The 22,580-nt window shown below is 34.1% G+C and overlaps 1 protein-coding gene across 1 annotated transcript in view; it reads left to right on the plus strand.

Moving 5' to 3' along the window:
• Positions 1–22,580, plus strand: part of Edc3 (Enhancer of mRNA-decapping protein 3) — a 175,292-nt gene that overhangs the window by 37,870 nt on the left and 114,842 nt on the right. The window contains exons 3-4 of the mRNA XM_090404406.1: positions 892–1,070; positions 13,575–13,901. Coding sequence (XP_090260532.1) covers positions 892–1,070; positions 13,575–13,901 — 506 coding nt within the window. The remainder of the gene's footprint in view (positions 1–891; positions 1,071–13,574; positions 13,902–22,580) is intronic.

A 22,580-nucleotide genomic window follows, 5' to 3' on the forward strand; every position in this document is an offset into this window, starting at 1 on the left:
ACGAGACGGAGAGGAGGATGTCCAAGAAGGCAAATTTTTTCTTCCTTTCTATTTTCATAATGAAGTTGATATGGGGGAGGGAATATAGTTAAATATAGTTTCTTAATTTTTGTTAAGAAAGAGGATAGAGTATCTTTAGGGTAAGGCTAAGAGGAATGATGTTTGCCAGTTGGAGCAGTAACCATGGAAGTACCTCTCAAAGCTGAAACAATATGTAGGATATCTGCTATTTAGTGATATCAGATTATCTTTCCTTTTTTACTGAATTTTAGTGACCGCCAATTTTAAATAAATAAATATCATTCATGTTAATTTACCCAAAACAATGGTTGAGGTTGTATGGAGAAGAAAATTTGTGTCTTCCAAATGCTCAAGGTTAGAAATTGGCCAAGATAGGAGATAGAGGGTTCCCCATGGAAGCCTACCCTTTATCTGCTTATAGAGTTTGCTGCTTGTATTGACCCTTCCCATAATGCATAGCAATATACACATCTAAAAGGAAGTGTGTTTTGCAATAGGGAAGTAATCATTGGATAATTGAAAAATTACTGTAACTCACTATAAATTTATGCTGTTAACATTAGAAATTAAATTTTTAGATAACCATAGTGTGTCTTAATTTTATTATCTTTGAAGATGCAGTGTAATTTTCATTTGCTGTTTACTTTGCTTACTGAAAAAGTACTAATACTGCATATATATAAAATTGTACATTCCAGAATCATGCTTAAATAGTGTAAGATGCTCATCTGTTAAGTTTTATTTCTTATAGTGCTTGAGATATTAAAGAAAAATATTCAAAAACACTAGTACTGTATATATAAAAAAATACATTTCATAATTGTACTGAATTATTTAAGATGCTCACGAATAATGCTTTCTGTCATATAGTGCTCGAGATATTAAAGACTTAAAAATTCTTAAAACACCTGAGGAAATGGAAAAATCTTCTGAGGTTTGTACGACAGGTGATCAGCTGGGAGATTCAGTTCTTGAAGAATTAAATGTTTCAAATAGTTCTCAGTATCGAGGCTCACCTGTCAAGGAAGATTCGTTTAAGAAGAAAACAGGTAAATAAGCATTTGTGTTCATGTCTATTATGAATTTATCTATCAGACAAATTCACCCCATGATAAATTCGCTCTGAAGTAGACTGCAGAATGAACTTCTCAACAATATTGCACCAGTTTTTATATATCAAAAATAAAAGGATAATGGTGATTCATCTTGATGGTTGATGTTATTCAGATTTGCAGAAGGACTAGTTTGGGACAGAAGTAAGTATTGTATGTTTAAATTAAACAATGGGAAAAGGAGAATTGGGTGGGTTTTGGGATGATTTTAATGTGGGTAGAAAGCTGTTCCTCAGTGAAAATGGATTTTGAAAATATACTGTCATATTAGCTTAAAAAAATAAAAAAGGAAGATCACTGGTGAAGAGCATTATTTATCTGTTTATTTATTTATTTTTTCTAAGTTCAGCTGAAACCCAGATAAATCCATACAACAAATTTTTTGAAATAAAAATATCTGTAACATTATACTGCAATTTTATCAATATTAGCACTATAATAACAAAAAAATTGTTTTACACACACTTTTAGTTAATGTTCGATGTTGAGGCGCTTGGTTTCGGTAATCCTGCTTTGAATAAACTATCAATTTTTTTTTTGAACTTTTGAATTCTGCTGTTTTTTTTTATAATTAACTCCCTAAAATTACGAAAATGTGTGTAATAAAACTGCCGCAGAAAGTCACGCCATGTGACAAAAGAACCAATTACAGTGCGATTGGTATGATCATGTCTCGCCGAACATGTTTTATGAGCAGTGACTCATTTATGTCGGCTAAATTACTACAGTGTTTTTCCAACATATGATAGCCTATTCGCCAAAATTTGTTAAAAATAATAGGAAATTAATAACAAAAAAACCTGTTAATTTAATTATAAGCAAATCTTGTTTAAAGCATTTTAAAATTAACAGGGTGTTAATTTTTACAATGTGACATATGGACCGGAAATTTTTTCCATTAAATCAAGGGTTTACTGTATTATAGAATTAAGTTGTGGGAATTTTTATAAATATCCCACACACAAGAGGGTACAAGAACCTATAGTACATCAGGCTATGTGTGGAGTGCAGGAAATTAATAACAAATAACAGGAAATGACTCAAGCAGTTTGAGAAAGATGAAATCTGTTGATATATTTTTTGGAGAGCTAGAGTTTGTAGTAGTTGGGAAACATGTTATTGGGAAGGCTGTTCCTGAGCACACATGTAGATGGAATAAATGAGGAAAGTGAGAAGCAGGTTTGATGTGTTTGCAGTTGTACTGAAAAGGAATGTTGGGCAGCTGCTTCTGTTGTTTTAATAGGTCCAACAGAAAGCAGAGGAATGATGTTTGCCAGTTAATTGGAGAAGTAACCATGTAAGTACCTCTCAAAGCTGAAACAATGTGTAGGATATTAGATTATCTTACATTTTTTACTGAATTTTTAGCTATAGCCAATTTTTAAATAATAAAAAATAAGTAAAAAACAAAGGATAACTTTTAGCTTTATCATGTATGTAAACATTTCCTAAATACAATATATAGCAAAAATGCATAATTTCTTCATAATTTCATCAGAAATTTCTTTACTATTATTACACTTATGAGAAATTGTTGTAAAAAGGACTCACCTTTAATTTAGTTTTTTATTTCTGTAACTTAAAAAAAACCTCGAGAGAAGAAAATATTGAACTTGACAACATTTTCATGCATTAAAAAACTCTGTAGTCCTGTTTATAACAAGCGATTATTTCACTTTATTCTCATCAGCTGTTAGTGCTCTTGCATGAAGTTTGTACTTCAACGTTAAATATATATACACTAACTTTCTGTGATGTTTATAGTTATTTCCTCTATGTTTTACTGGTTATTTATTTTATATATACTGCTATGATCAGATTTTTATACTAAAATGTAAGCACACAAGTTAGATACTTATATGTATTACTATGATAACTCTTGTATTCTTAAAAATCTATATTTACTTCCACAATAATTAAGCTAATTTAGTCTCCACACTGCTATATAAGGAAATACACTTCTGTATTACATGAAAACTAAAAATAGTTTAATAATACTAAGATGCATTAAAAAAAAGAATACTCTGTTCAGAACATCAACCACAGTAACTCATCTTTTTTAAATCTAAAAAGATAATTTAAACAAATCGCATCTCATGGGGCCAAATTATGCCAGCTAAAAAAGAACATTATGTTTCTTAACTACATCTGAACTTCTCTTAGGAAAACACAAACAAAAAAAGTTTCTTTATCTCTTCAGCAGAAGCAGTTCCTTATCCCAAGAATCACTTTTCTCTTATTGAAGTCTTGAAAATAACTGTCGATTTCCTATTCATAGTAAGAAATATGAGAAGTTTAAACTGGACAATAAAATCCTCAGCTTTGAACATTCTCGCATTCCTCCTTTACTTGCCACTTCTTCTCTTGATTCTGCACACAGCTCGATGTCTTCGGCATACAATATTGTTCAAGCTGCATCTTCTCACCTCTTCCATCACCATCTCCATCACAATATTAAACAGGAACGGACTTAATGTCAACCCTTGATGCAAACCAACTGTAACCTGAAAGCTTTCTGTCTCTCCCAGGCAGGTCCAAACCACATTTCTGTGCATCTCCTGCACCAACCTGACATATTTCTCTGGTACCTTCTTCTCCCTCAAACACCTCCAGACTTCTTGTCTTGGCACTCTTTCGTACACTTTCTCCATATCAATAACAGATGACAAGAATTTAATAACTAAATTAAAAACTAAATTTGCTACAAATGGCACAGTCTTGAACAGGATATTAGAATAAACTTTTTAAAATAATTCAAAGTGATAATTAGCATTATCACTTTGAATTATTGAATATTTCTTCATCAAACGAAATATTGAGTCATCAAACATAATTTTAGTTTATAGAATAGCATAATGAATGAAAATGCTTATAATGCGATTCTGTGTTCAGTTTAGAAAATGAAGAATTTTTTATATCATATGAATTTAAGTCATTTTATACCTAGTTTTATAAGTTATTATCCAAGTGATAAAGTTTAGCTTTTCTTGAAGCTGATGATGATGATTAGTAGGTGGTCTGAAAGACAATTGCATATCATCTCACTTTCATAGAAGGTACCATGTAAGGACATTAGTTCTGTTGTCAGTTAAAATTAAAATTATGTCCTCAATTTAGTAGTTTAATGCTTATCAGAGTTATAAGTTATATGATGTTGGTTAGAAAACCAGTGAAATATTAGTGAATTTAATAAATGTATTTTTTCCCTCTCTTGGTGTTGTTTATATCATAAAACCTTATTTATGAATCTCACAGATCAGGCAGACTGGCCAGAATAACAGACATAATATACTGTGCTTATAGCCTAACTTGCTAAAGGATTGCTGATCTTTTAATTAATTTCAAATATGAATCGTTGTGCATTACAGCAATAGTTATCAGCATCACAAAGATATTGATATTGCAGCTCTAAATGTTTGGATAGGTAGTTTGCCTTTTTTTTGTTGAAATTTGAAGAATAATTTTACAAAAATTTGTATACTCTACTAATAGTAGTATTTAGTAGTGTTGAAGTAATGCAGAAGTCATATATATCTCATATACAAGTAGACCTTGTATATCCTTGTCAACCTTGGTATCTCTCCCGGGTCTGGCCCCCACTGAAGAGACCTCAGTAAAGGTTGAAACTGGTCTGGGTAGTGGCCCTTTCCATTATGCATTGCATTATACACGCCTGAAAGGGGGTTTGCTTTGCATTATGGGATACATACTAAGGCAAGTGATATGAAGTCATTAGCCTCTATATACAAGTAGCTCAGACATGAATATATTTCCCGCACAAAACTTTGTTTTGCTTACTTAGGAAAATGATTAAAACCAAGTATAAAACTTCTTGGTTTCTTTAACGTATATTATACCCAAGGTAAAAAACTTTCTATATATATATATATATATATATATATATATATATATATATATATATATATAAGAGATGCATGCCATTTAAATTGATTTATTGCCTAGAATTGCTAATTGTGGAGAAATTGATCCATCCTCTGCAGAATGCTTTTATTTTAACCATTTGAACCCTGAGCTCTTCACTTTTTATGACAATGTTCCTGGGCTACCTGACAGTTCTCAACCATTCTAGAAAATGCTTCTTTTAATTTTAAAACTTAAAAAATCTTGCAAGGTGACACTTCCCAAAATGCTATAATTTTTTAGTCTTAAGTGTGAGAAAATGAATTTTACTTATTCACCATCATTGATAGTGCAGCTCATTGATTTATAGTCAAGTACTCTACCGCATTTGTAGAAGTGTAAAATTGATATATATATATATATATATATATATATATATATATTTCTACTTTAGGAATTCGTGTATACTCTCATCAGCGATGAAGAAGAGATCGCCAAAGGATTAAAGCTATTTTGATAAAATTTGATAAAAGCGAAATTTGCTTTTATCAAATTTTCAGAAGAATGGTTATTGTAAATAGTTGATTTCTGTTTGTTTAATCCTCTTACACTGTGCTGAAGAGAGAGTAATAATGTGAAAGCTTATATCCAGTGGTGTGTTGGTAAATTTTTAACAACCAGCTCGCTTTATGAAAAATTTGATTCTTCACAAAGTTCTATTGTATATTCAGATGTCTTTGTTTCTGCTTCTTCAAATTTTGACCTTTTAATGTTTAAGAAGTTTCGTTCTATTTCATTTTGTCAACTAATGGCTATCCGCTTTTTTGAACGCAAAACTCTAACCCTGATTAAAATTATTTTAATTATTTAAAAAAAAAAACCAAAATAAAAACATATATTACAGAAAATTTTCCTATATTACCTACAACTTACTTATTATCAAATGAAATCATGACCAAAAAAAAATGTAACACTAATATTACCACTCATAGTCGATGAGTGGTACTATTACCACCCAGAGACTGTAGCCGTCGCGACAAATTTTTGTATTTATCGATAGTGCAACAATGTTGCAAGTTCTTGGAAATTCGCTGAAAAATAAGGCATTATTGTTTATTCAGATATCCAGTTCGGGAGTTTTGATAACGTGTTTGTGTTTTAATGAATACAGGCATTGTTTAGTAAATAAAATCATTTCCAAATTCCCGTTCATAAATTGAGTTTGTGTTTTGTGAATTCTCCTTTATGCATTTATTTTTGATAATAATAATAATATATGTAAGTGTTTATTATACAATTTTAAAATATTTACGAGAAAAAGTATATATCACCATTCATCATCTATCCTTTCATAAAGAATTTTAATAACCGGCTCACCCGACTTAAAAACATTAACAACCGGCTCGCACGAGCCGGTCCCAACACACCACTGCTTATATCACCATTCCATATATCAGCATTATGTCTAACAAATTAGCAAAAATTCTCAAGAAATATAAGATTCAGACCTTATTCATCCCTTAACAAAGCTTCACTCCAGGGTTCAACTAGTAAAACCTAAACATATTAATTTGAAGTATTCAGGTGTGTACTGTCTTTGGTGTGGCTGCGATTCCCCATATTATGGAAAAACAGAGAAATCAACTGAGCTTCATATCAAAGAACATCTCAGAGATAAGATCTATGGTAGAATCAGGATCACAGCCTTATCCAGCCATGTTCTTAATTCTTCTGATCCCAATGACCATCAATTCACTATACACTCAGTAAACTAGGATAAATCTGAAATCATTTACAAATGCTATGATGAACTTGAAAGAAAAATCTTAGAATCAACAGAAATTACACTAAATCCTGTTCACCTTAATGTCAATCTCAGCTACAACCTTTCTGATTGTTACTCCTCTGCTATTCAGCTATGTTAGTTGCAAGACCACGTCCTTGTGCACAAGAAACAACAACAACAACAACAATAATGCAGCTAGTCCACGAATTCATTCTAATGTGAGCAATCCATTGATAGTTTAGAACTTTGGTGATGTACTCAAGTAAGATTTTTATGTATCTTTTTTTTTCTCTTCTGTGTATTCTGCACCTGATGAAGCTTTCTAGGAAGATGAAACTAGTAGTGCCTTTGTACATCACCTAAAAATGCGCAAACCATATTCTAAGGTTTGAGTGAATTTGAGATTTATATTGTGTTAGCAGTTTTACAGGTGAGAAATGATACCTTGTGCGGAAGAGCACACTGAGTTCTATTGAAGGCTGAAGAGACAATCAATGTGATGTTTTTGTGGCAATAAACGTTAGTAGTGTAAGTCAGCCAGAGAGAAACCAGAAATCTGATCATATCTGGAGGTCTGGATATTATCAAAGATGAAGTAAGATCTTTCTTATAGGAAAAATAATTACAATTAACTGCTAGGTAATTGTCCTTATATGCAGATCAAAATTCAAGGCAAGTTGAGACCTTGGCTCTTGAAATATTTTCAGGTGACAAGGTTTGCCAATTGAAAAAGCAGAATCAGCAAAACTTTGGATAGGATTTGATGTAAGCAAGCAAATTTCATTATGATATGCTTACTATCCTCTGAAAAAATACAAAAACCTGGAGTACTCCAGTGCATTGGTGGAGAAATCTGAGGATAGGAAGCCTCTAACATGACAAGCCAACGACTAGTAACCCAGGTGTTGAGGACAGAAGGCAGACCATATGATAGTAGTCTTGTGAGTAGGCCTTGTGCTGGACCCAAATAAATGCTCTAGAAATATCAAGAATAACTACATCAGTTTTCTGATAGTGCACTCAAGGGATGTTCAGGCTACTATGACAGCACTACATGATTAAGTTTACATTATTATTAATCTCCTGTCAACAGTATTCCTCCAAATTAGTCTATTACTTATCAGCACTATGATGTTGCACATCTAATATTTCAGTCTTCTAGAGTACTTCTGATTCATTCAATCCACCTAGACCTTGGTCTTCCTAGGTCTTTTTGCTGCCATATTTGCATCAAACACCAGTTTTGCTAGCCTTTTCTTTTCTTTAAGTGACCATACCATCTTAGATTAGTTCTACTCACTTATTTTTGAATGCTAATAATGTCAAGTTCCTTGCTGATATCTTCATTTTTAATATGATTCTGCCATTGTGCCTTCTGTTCACTTCCCTGATTCTTCTCAGAACTCTCTTATCTGTGGTCCCCCAGTCTTTGATCAAGTGCTTTATTTCTAACCTAACGCTCAGATCCATAACGTAAAACTGGTTTGAACACTGTTCTTATATACTTGTAGTTTAATGTTTTGGATAATCTCTCTTATTCCATGTAAATTTATTCAACTGGCTTCCCACTGGCTTTGCTTATTCAATTTTCAATGTCCATATTTAATTTGTCATCTTCACCAAAAAATTTTGCTTAAATAGCTGAAATATTTTATTTGTTCTGTGAGTTCTCAATTAAGAATACAGCTAAAGTTTTCTATGTTCCTGTCTATTTTCATAGTTTTAGTCTTTTTATTGCCGATTTTTATGACAAATTTGTTAGTGCTATTCAATTTAGTTAGAGGATCCTGGAAATTTGTACTGGATGTCTTTAGGAGTACAACCTCATCTGCATAAAGTAAAGAGCTAACTTTGATATTAGAATATCAAAGTTGTTGATATTCTAAAGCTATTGATATCAAAGTTCAAACCTGATGTCAGAATCTCCGATTCTAACATAGGTTTAATGCTGCTTTCTTTCATAATGCAATCTATATAGTTAATGAATCAGAGTGGAGTCATGAGCACCTTTGTCTTACACCTGATTTTACATCAAACTATCTTCTTGTATTTCCTTCAGTTCTAACTGTTGACTTATAACTTAAATATTTATTGCTCTGTATAATTTCTCCAAATCTTTCCATGGTTTGTGTTCAAAAGTTATGGCTGAAAGATCTGTTGTTAATTGAGATTGGTGGAATCCATAATGCTGGTCATGAGCCATGTGAGGACTTCTTTGAGGAAAGGGTATGTGTGGAAATACAAGGCTGGTGATTATGAGAAGCTCAGGAAAAAGCTTGCAACTGTAGCATGGAATGAAGAGTTAGGTGGAAGGGAGATCGGTGCTGCTTGGGTTCTGTTTTAGAGAACTATCTATGTATTCCAATGATCAGAAGATTAGTTAAGATAGGCGTGAAATGGATGAATGAAGATTAAATATGCAATACAGTGAAAGAAGACATTATGGAGGCAACATAAGATGAGTAATAATCATTTCCACGAGGAATACAAAGAACAGAAGGAGGTTGATTCAGTTGGTAAGGGTAGCAAAAGTGCAGTATGAGCAGCAGTTAGCTAATGAAGCCAAAAAATCCTAGAGAATTCTTTCGATATGTAGCCAGCAAAAAGAAATGATTATGGTAGGATGACATTGATTGGAGAAAATAGTATAAGGACAACTGCTGTGTGTAGAATATAGTTGAGTCATTTAATGAGCAGTTATAAAGGTCTTTCATCTTGTGAATGTGACATCATGGAAAGTTCAAGATGATGAGGAGGAGAGCCTGACAGTGAATGAGCAAGATGTATATGGGGAATTAAGCAAACTTAATGTTAATAAGGCTGTGGGACTTGATCATATATCACCATATTTTGGAGGAATGTGCCAGGGAGTTGACATCTGCTTTGGCATATCTGTTTAAAATGAGTCTTACGTTGGGTCAAGTTCCAAAGGAGTGGAAGGAAAGGAAGATTTTACCACTTCATTAGGGAGGTGACAGAACTCGAGCATAAAATTATAGGGTGTCATGTTGTGGTTAAAGTGTTGAAGAGGCTAGTGAGAACCAGGATAAAGAATTGGGTTGACAACAGTGGTATTATCTTTGATGGACAGCATGGATTTGCTAAAGGAAGGTCATATTTTAATAATCTACTTATTACAATAAGGTGATACTGCATTGGATGAAGGAGATGGATACACAGTAGTATATTCGATTTTGCCAATGCTTTTGAAAGATTACCACATGATAAGTTGATAGTCAAACTACAGCAGATGGGGTTGGATATTAGACTAGTGCATTGGGTTGGAGATTGACTACTGATGGGTATCAGCAAGTTGTGTATGGGACAGAGCAATATCCCGGAAGAAGAAAGTCACTAGTGTTGTGTCTCAGCGGTCTGTTTTAGAACCATTGCTGCTTAACCTGTATGTTAATGATATTGGGAAAGATTTGTTTGGAGATTTTCAGTTGTTTTGCAGATGATGCAAAGTTGGGAAGAACCATGAGGAGTAGAACAGATGTTGTAGCCTTACAAGAAGACTTGGATAGACTGAGATGAATAGGTATGGGATTGGGAATACCAGTTCAATGTGTGAAATGTAAGGTTTTAAAATTTGGAAAACAAAGATGTGATTTAGAATTTACTCTTATTTGGGGGGATGTATTGGTGGAGGTAGAGGAAATAAGAGATCTTAAGGTGATGGCAGATAAAGATCTAAAATTGTGAGGACAACACAATGAATTCTGGCAATGATGCAGAGGTGAGTATTGGTGGAGATTCTGGTTCCACTGCATAAGACCTTGATTATGCCACATCTGGACTACTGTGCCTAGATTTGGTCACCTGGTTTCCAAAAGGATGAAGAGATTGGAAAGGGTCCAGAGGAATTGACTAAGGTACAGTAGTTGTTTCTGGTCTCTGAAATGTTGAGTATGAAAAACGGTTGAGAAGACGTAATCTGCAGAGTCTAGTGAATAGGAGGAAGAGGGGTAATATGATAGAGACAAGTTGATAAGTGGTTGTTATAGGATTAATGTTGAAGAGGTTTTTCATAAAATGGTGGGAAATGGGAGAGGACAAGAGATCATTCTTGGAGAGTTGTGAATGTGAATGATTGCCTGAGTGTGAAGTCTGCAGAGAATTTGAATGTATTTAAAGCATGGTATGATGAACTGGTTGTAATACACACAGTTCATAATAATAATAATTCACTAGTGGTAAAGAAATTGGGTGTTATGATCTTCTCCATGATTTTTAGAACTGCAGAAAGGACACTGAATGGTGACTTGGGTCACCTTTTTTGGAATGGCACAATATAGGCCTGCTTTCATTTTCTAAGGTAAATGTTTGGTGAGTATGAAAGGGTCTAAGGATGATATATCAATTAACATGACAAAACACAAGGGATCAGTAATACTATTTATTTAAATCCACATCATCCATCATCATCATCATCGTGTGTCATCTCCATCCAGGAGGTTGACTACAATGATGTGACTTATGATTGACTACAGGCATAAGGAGAATGTGGTGAAGACCTTATCTCTTCCACATTATTGTAATTATTAATGGCTGTAGATTCATATGTGTTTATAGGATCAGTTTGCTTGTTCTGAGGTCCGAAAAAAATCTGAGTTTCCAGGTGAAAAAAACCCTCTAACTCACCTTTATTCAAAAGAGACCAGATAAAGGTTCCTCACATTATGGATGGGAATCTAACCCAGGTGTTTCTGAACAAAGGGGTTTCTTCTATACTGACTGAGCTACTGAGACTCCTCGAGGCCATATATTTCAGCCTGAATATTACAGGCCATTATCAATGGTGACAATAGTTAATTACAAAGTAGAACATAAAAGCAATGGATTGACCTGTAATATTTAGGCTAAAATATATGGCCTTAAATAAATAGTATTACTTATCCCTTTTGTTTTTTCATGTTAATCGAACATGGCTCTTACTTCTTCAAATCAATCCATTGTTCGCATTCTACTTTGTAGTTAATTATTGTCGCCACTGATGCTGGACTCTAATATTCAGGCTGAAATATATGGCCTTAAGTAAATGTAGTATTACTCATCCTTTTTTTTTTTTTTGTATTAATTGAAGAAACTTCTCATGGTGCAAGTATCTCTTAAAGAATAATTAAGAATGATAGAAATAATTCTAATTAGAATAAACATAACTAGGAAATACCATCAGGACCATAAGACGTGTGTATAGCTAGGCTGTTCAGAATTCTTTTGGTTTTCTAACAGTTGTCAGATAAGGCACCGAGGAGCTGTTCTTGATATTGTGGTACGTAATGTGCCATAGTTATCTCTTCACTAGTTGGAAAAGAAGAAGGATGTTAGAAGGTCAGCCTTATTTTTTCGATACTGTTACAACCTCATTCTGGGAGTATTAAGAGAGGTGGAAGCATGGAAAGGCAGAAGCTTTATTCAGTGACCCTGATAAGGGACCAGAAGGCTCGAGTTTCATCAGAACAGGAGGCAAATTTTCTGTGTTTTGTCCTTTTAAAGTCATATTTGGATCTCCTCCCCCCAAGTATAAAGTTATACAGTGTAGGCCAAGTGGCAAACTGAAGTTTTACTCTTTAGTCATTTGTGATATGCTGAATTTGTTTTACTGAACTGACTTGGCATATTTGTGGGAAAAATAAGATTCTGATAAGTCAGGGATTTTGAGTGCAATGGAGAGATTGCAGACTTTTATTTATTCTAATTAGAATTATTTCTGTTATTTGATCAGAACAGTAATGGAAAAGAATAGAATCCAAATCTCATTTGGCCTTATGGTAATGCCAAAGGATAATGGTAATGTGAACAGCCTGATTGAATGATGTTCCATAGGAAAGTAATCAAAGGAGTTTAGCCAAACAGTATGTCAAAATGTCACTCCATCTGAACTCATCCCTTAAGTGATGTTATTTTTTTACTTAGCTGAAATCACACTCTCTCTGTTTCTTACATCATAAATTAAAACAAAACAAAACAAAAAGGAAACGGGAAATATAATATTTTTTCATGTTGGGGAGAGGATATATATCACTAGTACAGGGACATATTCAGTCTGAAAGAATAAGTGTAGCGAGCAAAAACTCCATTTATTTGTATGGATAAAAACGATCCTCTATGTTTTATGGCAGGCACATCCATGGCATTATATAAAACATTTCCTTATTTCTCTTTTTTATTGTTTGAGTTTTTTGTTTTTTTTCTATATGTTGTATTTAAATATTAGTGAAATTCTGTTTGATATTAACTTTGTTAATATCAAATTTTATGTTATGTTATGTTTTTATTTTATTACATTAGTAAGGGCACATATTGTTTTGTGAAGCTTTTGTTCAGTTGTGATGTGAAATGTACTTTTTATTGTGGGTTCAGGCAGAAAAGTTTGAAAAACACTTCCTTAGAGTGTGCTGTTTGGGGCTAGTGCATTGCTCGCCCAACCTTTGCTACAGCACTGATTATATGCAGCTATTCTAATCTGCTCCCCTTCCTCTGCAATCCAAGTACTCGATGTCATGTATTCTCTGAGTACTTATTTTAAGCCTGAGGACCCTGTTCTGAGACCATATTTGCCTTTAGAGCAGGTTTTCTGTATTTTCTGCTCTTTTCCTTACTCACAGAACTGATGTACCATTGGTTAAAAACTTTTCATGGCTGGAGGTAGATATGGTTTTAGTATTAATAATACAATATTCCTTTTATTTAAATCAGAAAATATTATTTCTTTGCAGATTTGTTTTTAATTGGCTTAGTTTAAAAGCATTTATAATTATTTATTGTGTCATTTTCTCTTAAAATTTTAGGAGATTCTAAAAAGAAATCATCTCAAGCGAAGAAAGCAGAAAGAGGAAAATGGTTGAATGATCGTGATGAGGCTTGTTTCAGTGCTCCAGTGGACAAATACATACTAGAAAATGATTTTGACTTTGAAAAGAATCTTGCTTTGTTTGATAAACAAGCAATATTTGAAGAAATTAGTGCTCTTTCTAAGCCAGATGTTCTAAGGTTAGTAGACTGTAATCGACGATGTCAACCTAAATTCAGGTGTGATGAAAATATTTTAGTTGGTGATGCTCCAGTATTACGACAGATCACTGTGCCTCATCAGCATGAAAAAGAATATGTTACTGGTAAGTACGTTACACTTTACAGTTTGTTTGCTAAAAAGAAATGCATCAGAAATGCAATGTTTTATTTACATTTATTTCAATTAGAAGTTTACCTGTAGCTGTATACATAGAACCTCATTTTTATTTTAATGAGGTATTTGACTTTGATCAGTTCTTTTAATGAATCAACTATGTGAACATAGTTTGCTTGACTGACTGCATGCACCAAAGGAAGAACAGCATGCATGATTTCATTTTTGTGGTTGGAACGCATTGCAAGTGTTTTTCTGGAGCGATCTATGAGTAGATTCGAATTTTCAGAAATGGTTGACTAAATGCTACATATGAAGGATGATTAGAGCCCATCTACAACACCAACTGATCAGATTGTTGAAAACATCTGCACTGTTTTGACAACAAGAAGATGACTATCAATCAAATGACAAATCAACTGCAGATTAGTCCTAGTTCTGCCTATGAATTCACCCACAATAGACCACCTTGTGCTAAGTGGGCTCATGAACAAGCACAGGCATAGCCATATGAATATCTGTAACCACCTTTTGTTATTTTAGGGAAGATGCCATATTCCTGTGGGGCACTGACATTGATTAATGAAATGCAGATCCATACCTTTTATAAGTCAAATATGTGAAAGAGTTTGGAATGGATACATACTGCCTCCTGTCAAAAAAGGCTTCAAATAACTTGCATGCATTTGCAGGGAAAGTGACGCAGCTTCTTGGGAGTCACAAAACCATTCTGCAAACATAATCAGGTAGGGACAAACTGTTAAACATTACATAACATTAACTTCTGTATAAGCTTAAATCAGGAATTTTGAATAGAGGACTGTTGTCACAGGATGATGCGTTGTTGCATGATAGCACCAATTCCCAAACTGCAGGCCAATAGTGGAATACTTCACATTTCATGTCATACCTACATCACCTCCTCTCAGTTTCAGTTGAAGGGCTATCATTTTGTCAGCATTCAAGAGGTGAAGCTCAGTGTATATGTGGCTTGCTGCCCAGATGAATACCCCTCCCTATATACAAGCATATGTAAGCTTGTGATCCATTTATCTCAGGTGTATTCAAATCGTAGGGGTGCTGCTGTAAAATAATGCATTTGTATTCTGCATTGTTGTTATGCTAATTTTATAAATGCACTGCAGATATGTTCTGACTTTCCTATTTACTCATATTTATTCTTCTTTCATACAGTAATATATGTTCAGTCTGTTGTAGTCAAAAATAGTTTCTAACATTCACTAATGTATAAAAGGAAATTTTTGAAAGACATATATAACAATTCATATGTTGTTTTACTAGTTGAACTACACTGGTATCCAGAGCATGAAATGAACTCATTTTTACCTGTATATGAAAAACGTTTTATGACTACAGCCAAATGTGGACATAAATTTATTGCCAGCATACTAATAAATTATTTTATGCAAAAAAAAGTGTTATAAATTTCATACAAATTAAACTGCAATACGTTTTCAGCAAAAATTACAAATTTCCTAAGGACATAGTTAAGGAATTAATGTTCAATGCAGAGAGACATTTCAGTATGAAATATGTTCACTCCGAACTGTAATGCAGCTGTCACGATATTATACCATGCTTAACACCAAGTGATTCAGGAGTTCTTGAGGCAAACTGGTCCACTCCTCCTTCAGAGCAAGGATAAGATCCTGTTTGTTTTCTGGAGGGGAATTTTGAGCAGCAGTGCATCTTACTATTGCATCCCAAATGTGTTCTGTGAGGTTGAGATCTAAGGAGCATGCTGGCCACTTTGTTGCAATATTGTTCACTAGTCATAGTCCCTTTTTCCATCACTCGTAGCTTGGTGCATCCATTAAGCATAATGCCTCCCTACACCATGACCCAAGCACTGCCATATCTGTTCCTTTCAAGAACATTCTCACAATGGTAAGTAGTACCACTTGCACATCAGATCAAGTGCCATCTAGAATTGGGAGAAAGACTAAAATGACAAAATTTTACAGTTCTTTCTAAAAATTTTCTAATCTTTCTAAAAATTTTACAAAATTTTTAGAAAGACTAAAATTTTACAATAGAATTACACCAAGGAGTTAGCCTACCCTTCCAGTTATTCTTTAGATCCTAAACCAGATGATAAAAAATATCAATACACCAGAGGTAGATTCTCAGTCTTATCTGTTTTCTAAACATTTTCTCTGAAAGGACTCAATGCATTAGTTTGCCATAAATAAGTGTTGAATGGCAAAAAAAGTGTACTGTCTTGACAATGTTTTGAACAGTTTGATGGTGTCATGCTGTTTAGGCAGTGAATGAATGTTTGATAGTATCAGGAGAGAAGAGCGCTTGTAGAAGGAATGTTGTTCTATCTCTGGGAACATTTGTGAACAAATTTAGGATATCGAGAAACTAGAAAGTCTGATGGCTCCAGTGTTAAATTCTTTGTCTTTTCAATGAAATGCAAAGAATTCATCACAAAGGACTGCTTTGTCTTCTAATCTGTGCTAACTACAACATTCAAACATCAGTAACAGTCCTCCTCTCATCAGATATTTGAACCATGAAGAGTTAATAAATAGTTTTTAATAGTTTCTGTGTGAGGCTAAATCCAGCAACTCTTTGACATGAATTTATATACGCCTATACACCCGAAGGTCTGTGGATACAGACCTTCAGGTGTATAGCATACCTGTCACAGAGGTCTTGCTACAGTTTGTCAAGATATCTGCATACTCGTGCTTGAATGGAGCCAACTTACAAGCTCACCTGCTGTGGTGTGTCAATTACATTTTGCTACTATAACCAAAAGTTATGCTTTGTGGTAAAGTGAGGGTGACCTCTTAACAGGCATCTGGAACACAATCCATTGGTTTGAAATGCTGTCCAGAGCCTGGATGCAATGCTATGTGAGATTACAAACTCTCTGGCACTATTAGTAATTCTGGAGCCTTCTTCAAGCTTCCCAATAATTCTTCCCTGTGTGAAATTATCTAGATGATGTCTTTGAGCCATTACAAGACATCCAAGTTTGCAACTTTATTCGAAAAAGAGCTTCCTTCAAACACAGTTTGCTTAGTGCAGCGTTTTGCCTTTTATGCTGTTAAGTACTGCCATATGATCTCTTTGTGCACAATTCAAAAATTTGAATGTGCACCCACTTTCTACTTGAAATTGCCAGTTATACAAATTTGCCACAAGCTGATTCATCTGAATTTACAATTCTGAATTCATCTGAACTTTGTTGCGTTGAAGATTGATATTGACTTATGTTTTCATTGTAATTTTCAGAAATAGTGTTCATCCTTAGGTTTTTGTCACTATTGTATCAGATCACATGTTTATTTTAGTTTTTAGTCACTAGAGAATGATTGCAACTGTTTGGTTGATGAAAAGTGTCATTAATTTATCTACAAGATACAACCTTATTAAACATGCCTTCAGTTTTTTTTTTTTTTTTTTTTTAAACCATACATTTTAATCTCTATCCAAGTAAGTATCTTTATCGAGTTAATTAAATTAATCCGTATATGATTAAATGGAGAGAAACTTGGAAATAGCTCAAATAAAATATAAGTTAACTTTTTTCTTTTTTTTTTTTGTTAAAACTGTATATTAACTCTTTCATGTTTTGCATTGTTGTGCTGCTACCTTCATAAATAAAAATAAAAAATACAGTAATTAAGATTTTAAGTCACATTCAGACAAAAGTAACAGGACAAAAAAAAAAAAAGAAAGAAAGAAAGAAAAGAAAACAGTTAAATGGTCAAACATTTATATGAGCATAGCAGTATCATTTGTGTTGAATATTTTGCAATGAAAAGCATAATAGCTATCATATTCTAACTGCATGGTTCAGAAGTTTTGTGTGTGTGTGTGTGTGTGTGTGTGTGTATGAGAGAGAGGAAAATGATTGAGTGAGAAGTGGACCTGGTTTAATATAAATCCTTGGTTTTTATTGCATTGGATGAGAGTGCTTAACATTCCAAAGGCCTCCTTGAATTTTTGGATGTAACTATTATGTGCAGGCTATCTTGATTTGCTGCCAAAGCACTTGACAACCTACCTTTGTTGTGTTGAAGATTGATACTGACTTATGTTTTCTTTGCTTGTCAACATCTTTGACATTTTACTATGTGAATTCCCCCAGAACAGCTTGTTTTGTCCTATGTAATAGATACCATATGAGCATTGGATTTTGTAGATACCCAGTTTCTACAGAGAATGATGTAGCAGTTTAGGTGGACATAAAAACAAGGTTCTCTTGCTTAGAGGGATGAAGGCCATCTTTACTAAATGCTAGCTCAGTGTTATTACTGTTCATTCCATAATGTTTTGGATATATGGTAGACTTAAGGTCCCTCTATAAGTTTGTCTGTTTCAGGCGCTTCTTTGGAAGTGTGTTGCAGGATTTATTTTATTTTATTTTATTTTTTTGTTTTTTTTTATTGTGTTATTTTTACAATAGAATTACACCAAGGAGTTAGCCTACCCTTCCAGTTATTCTTTAGATCCTAAACCAGATGATAAAAAATATCAATACACCAGAGGTAGATTCTCAGTCTTATCTGTTTTCTAAACATTTTCTCTGAAAGGACTCAATGCATTAGTTTGCCATAAATAAGTGTTGAATGGCAAAAAAAGTGTACTGTCTTGACAATGTTTTGAACAATTTGATGGTGTCATGCTGTTTAGGCAGTGAATGAATGTTTGATAGTATCAGGAGAGAAGAGCGCTTGTAGAAGGAATGTTGTTCTATCTCTGGGAACATTTGTGAACAAATTTAGGATATCGAGAAACTAGAAAGTCTGATGGCTCCAGTGTTAAATTCTTTGTCTTTTCAATGAAATGCAAAGAATTCATCACAAAGGACTGCTTTGTCTTCTAATCTGTGCTAACTACAACATTCAAACATCAGTAACAGTCCTCCTCTCATCAGATATTTGAACCATGAAGAGTTAATAAATAGTTTTTAATAGTTTCTGTGTGAGGCTAAATCCAGCAACTCTTTGACATGAATTCAAACCACAGATGCCTAAAAGATACCTGAAATACTTGTGGCGAGTTTTGATATAGAAGGTAAATAAATAAATATTGCAAAAAATTTTATTCTTGGCATCTTTAATTAGAAATCTTTAATATTAAATTATTAAAAATGCTTTTTTATCAGACAAAATAATTTTATCGACAGACTCACTTTCTAATTTGTTTTCAAGACTGATGTTCTCCCTAAGTTTCTAAGGCTAAAATGCAAATTCAGCACTAAGTAAGTGTCCAAAATCTTCTGGTGCACATAAAACAGCCTTCCTTAGAGACTGCATTTCCATCCCAGATTTCAAATATCGCATGTTGACTAACTGTCATTTGTACTCCATTTTGAACTGTCAACATCCCTGCCATTTGACCTTTGAAACAGTGTAGGCAAACTTATTTTGCCAACAGAGTTCTCTCTCTCTCTCTGGTTGAAACTAACAATACCAGTGTGAGGGAAAAGTTTGACAGAGGAAGAAAGCTGTAGTAAGTGTTTATCCCAAAATATCCCCCAATCCCAATGGCTTTAACAAGCTTTTAAGACCCACAACCTTCCAAGCATGCTTGGATTTCGTAACCGAAATAAGAGAATAGAATGGTCACTTCTATGCCTCAAGGTATTCTTGGCTGTATCCCTGTGTGTTCACGGGGCCAGTTTGCCTGCTTGCGGGATGAAAAACACCAGCTAAACTGGCAGAAAAAACCTTACTGCCCGCGCCCAAGACCGGCTAACTTGGCTATGGCTGAGGAAGATCCTTCAGCTCCTCACGTCCAAAATATGGTCATCATTAATCTCTTCTCACACCCTTTTGCAAGAGCTTAATGACATTATCTTTCCAAAGGTTTCAACTTTGCCTTAGTTCCTGGTAACATTCTAGTGTTGACATCATTGTTAATATATAGAAGCATTTGAGAAAAAAATGCCTAGAGACTCAACAGATACTTTTTGTATTCATATAATAGCTATTTTCCTTAATGAAAAAACCACCCTATGGCATTATCTCCAAAACAGATCAGTTACTATTCATCACAAATAATTGTGGCATATGTTCAAAGGTTGTTTAAATTGCATTACATTTTTGTGTCAGATTGTCAAATTTTTTTCAAGTTGTGTCACAAAAAACATTGTGTTCAGAACAGACACAGTAATCATGAATGTCAATGTATATTCATCAAAAATGGAAGACTTAATTACTTGGACATATATTGATCATTTTTATTATTTTTATGTCGCTCCCTCTCATGAATGGTTGTAAACCTATTGTACATTAATGTCATGGGTGGGCTAAGGATTTCTTTATTATTTTTTAAATTTAATTAACACATAAATTAAATTTATGTATTAATCAGATGCTGACTCATTGTGGCACACTCACAACAAAACCAGTAATCTGGTAAAAGGCCTGTGCAAACTTATCCAATGAAATCACTGATCAGCTGACCTCTAGACACCTGGTAATATACCAAGAATTTTTGACTCTCCTAAAGTACACAAATCTGATTCCCCCTCTCGCCATTGTGGATACCTGGCACTTGTCTGCCTTTAATCTTTTCAAATATCTATCAAGGTTATTAGCTTCCATCTCTAGGCAAAATGGAATCTTGTGCGAGGAATTCCTTGCATTTTGAGATGCAAGGAATTCCTTAGAAAAAGGAGGTTGGATAGTTCCAATATCATTGGAACTATCCAACCTCCTAGGAAGCCTCAATATGATCATGTATGTTTTTAAAACATAAATGTTCTTTGCTTCTGAAGATGCACGTTGCCCAAATTCTTTACCAAAACATCAGAACAATCCTCAAGTATGTCCCTATGGTTTATATGCAAAACATTTATCAGGAAATGCATTTACTGTTTCCAGGGAGTACAATAGGAGGACGTAAGTTTAAATTTTAATTTCTTTTTATATATTTGATGTGGACAATTTGCTGTTGTGTTTTCCTTAAACCAATGCCAGGAAGCTTATTATCTATAAGAGGTCAGCAACCTTTTCAATAAAAAGGGCATCCCGAATAGCTGACTTATGACAAAAGGGCATTTTACCTTAATTTTGCTGGAGGATATATATTCATTTTAAATGAATTTATTAATACAAAATTCTATTTACAAACTTAAGTTTGTAAGTAGTATTTTTTTAAAGTATTTACTTGAAAAAAAAAAGTTTATGTGATACTTCACATTGCGAATATTCAGTTAATTATTATAATCTGGCATGTAACCGGAATTTCTGGTTCTTGGGCAGTGGTCTAATTGAAATATCTCTCTACGTTAGACTTTTTTAGGAACTGCAACTCTTGCATTGCATAACAAGCATACACATTTTCCCTTAAAATAAATAAAACTGGGGTGCTTAAGGGTCAAAGCTGTATAACTGAGTGGAGACCTCCATATAGCCTTTAAAGGAATGCGGAGAACCGACCAGGGTTTCTGACTTAATGTTCAATCCTCACCTTCTCGTGGTGCACCCTGTTGGATATCTACCTAGATACTGAACGAACGAGGATGGGCTGGCAATTTGGATTTAGCCGACCAAATTGTATTATTAGCTTAAACCTATATAGAAAATGATGGTACAACATGACAAAGTTTCATGCCGGCTGGGGGCGTCGCCTGGTTAAACAAGGCCCCCATTGTTTTTGCCAGGGAACCAGGAAGAACAGTGAAAAGTTCAGCTACTGGAACAAATCTGAAAGCACACCCCAACTCAACATCACCAGAGTTAAAAATCGGTACTATCAACATAAGAAGCCTGAATGGCAAAGAAATGGAGCGCTGAAGAATTAGATAAGTACCAGATCGACATAATAGGGGTGACTGAAACAAAAAAGACAAAAACTGGTGAGATCTTTCTGAGCAATAAATACAAAATGTTATATTCAGGAAATGACAATCAAGAAAAAGAAGGAGTAGCCATAGTATTCAACACAAAATACGAGGCTAATCTTCTTGAATGGCAGTCAGTCTCAAGTAGAGTAATGTGGGCAAATATGAGAATGGGGAACTGGACAATGAGACTTATTTGTGCCTATGGTCCCACAGAAGGTTCTACTAAGGTAGAAGTGGAGGAATTTTTTGAGGCTTTAGAAAAAGCAACTGACACAATGAAAAAGGAAAAGTTGGTCCTTGTTGGGGATCTAAATAGCAGAGTAGGAAATGATTGTGAGGCATACAAAAATATTTTGGGAAAATTTGGAGAAAAGAGCAAAGCTAATAAGAATGGCAAATATCTGTTGGATTTCTGCTCAGGACATGGACTGGTTATTACCAACATCCAACATAAAAATGTGCACAACTTCACATGGAGAGAAGAGGCAAGGAATAAGAAAAGTCTCATTGACTGTGTTATTGTTGATAGTGATGTTTTCTCCCTGGTGCAGGACACCAGAGTGTACAGAGGATTTGAAATTAGAAGCGATCACTATTTAGTCTTGAGCAGGATAAACTTGAATTTCATATTGAAAAGAATAACATGTAAGAAAGTTTTAAAGCGAATAAAAGTTGAGCAGCTCTCAGATGTGAAGAGTTTGAGAACAGAAACCAAACCTTGGAGATTCAGTGGCAAGCCTTAAGAAAACCCTGATTTATTCAGCCAGAGAGGCATGTGGTGAGGTTGTCTGCAAGGATAGAAAAATCAGAACTCCATGGTGGACACAGGAAGTT

Source organism: Typopeltis vanoorti, chromosome 14 (genome assembly GCF_054136105.1).
Source record: "Typopeltis vanoorti isolate ZY-2024b chromosome 14, IOZ_Tvanoo_1.0, whole genome shotgun sequence".
NCBI classification, from domain to species: domain Eukaryota; kingdom Metazoa; phylum Arthropoda; class Arachnida; order Uropygi; family Thelyphonidae; genus Typopeltis; species Typopeltis vanoorti.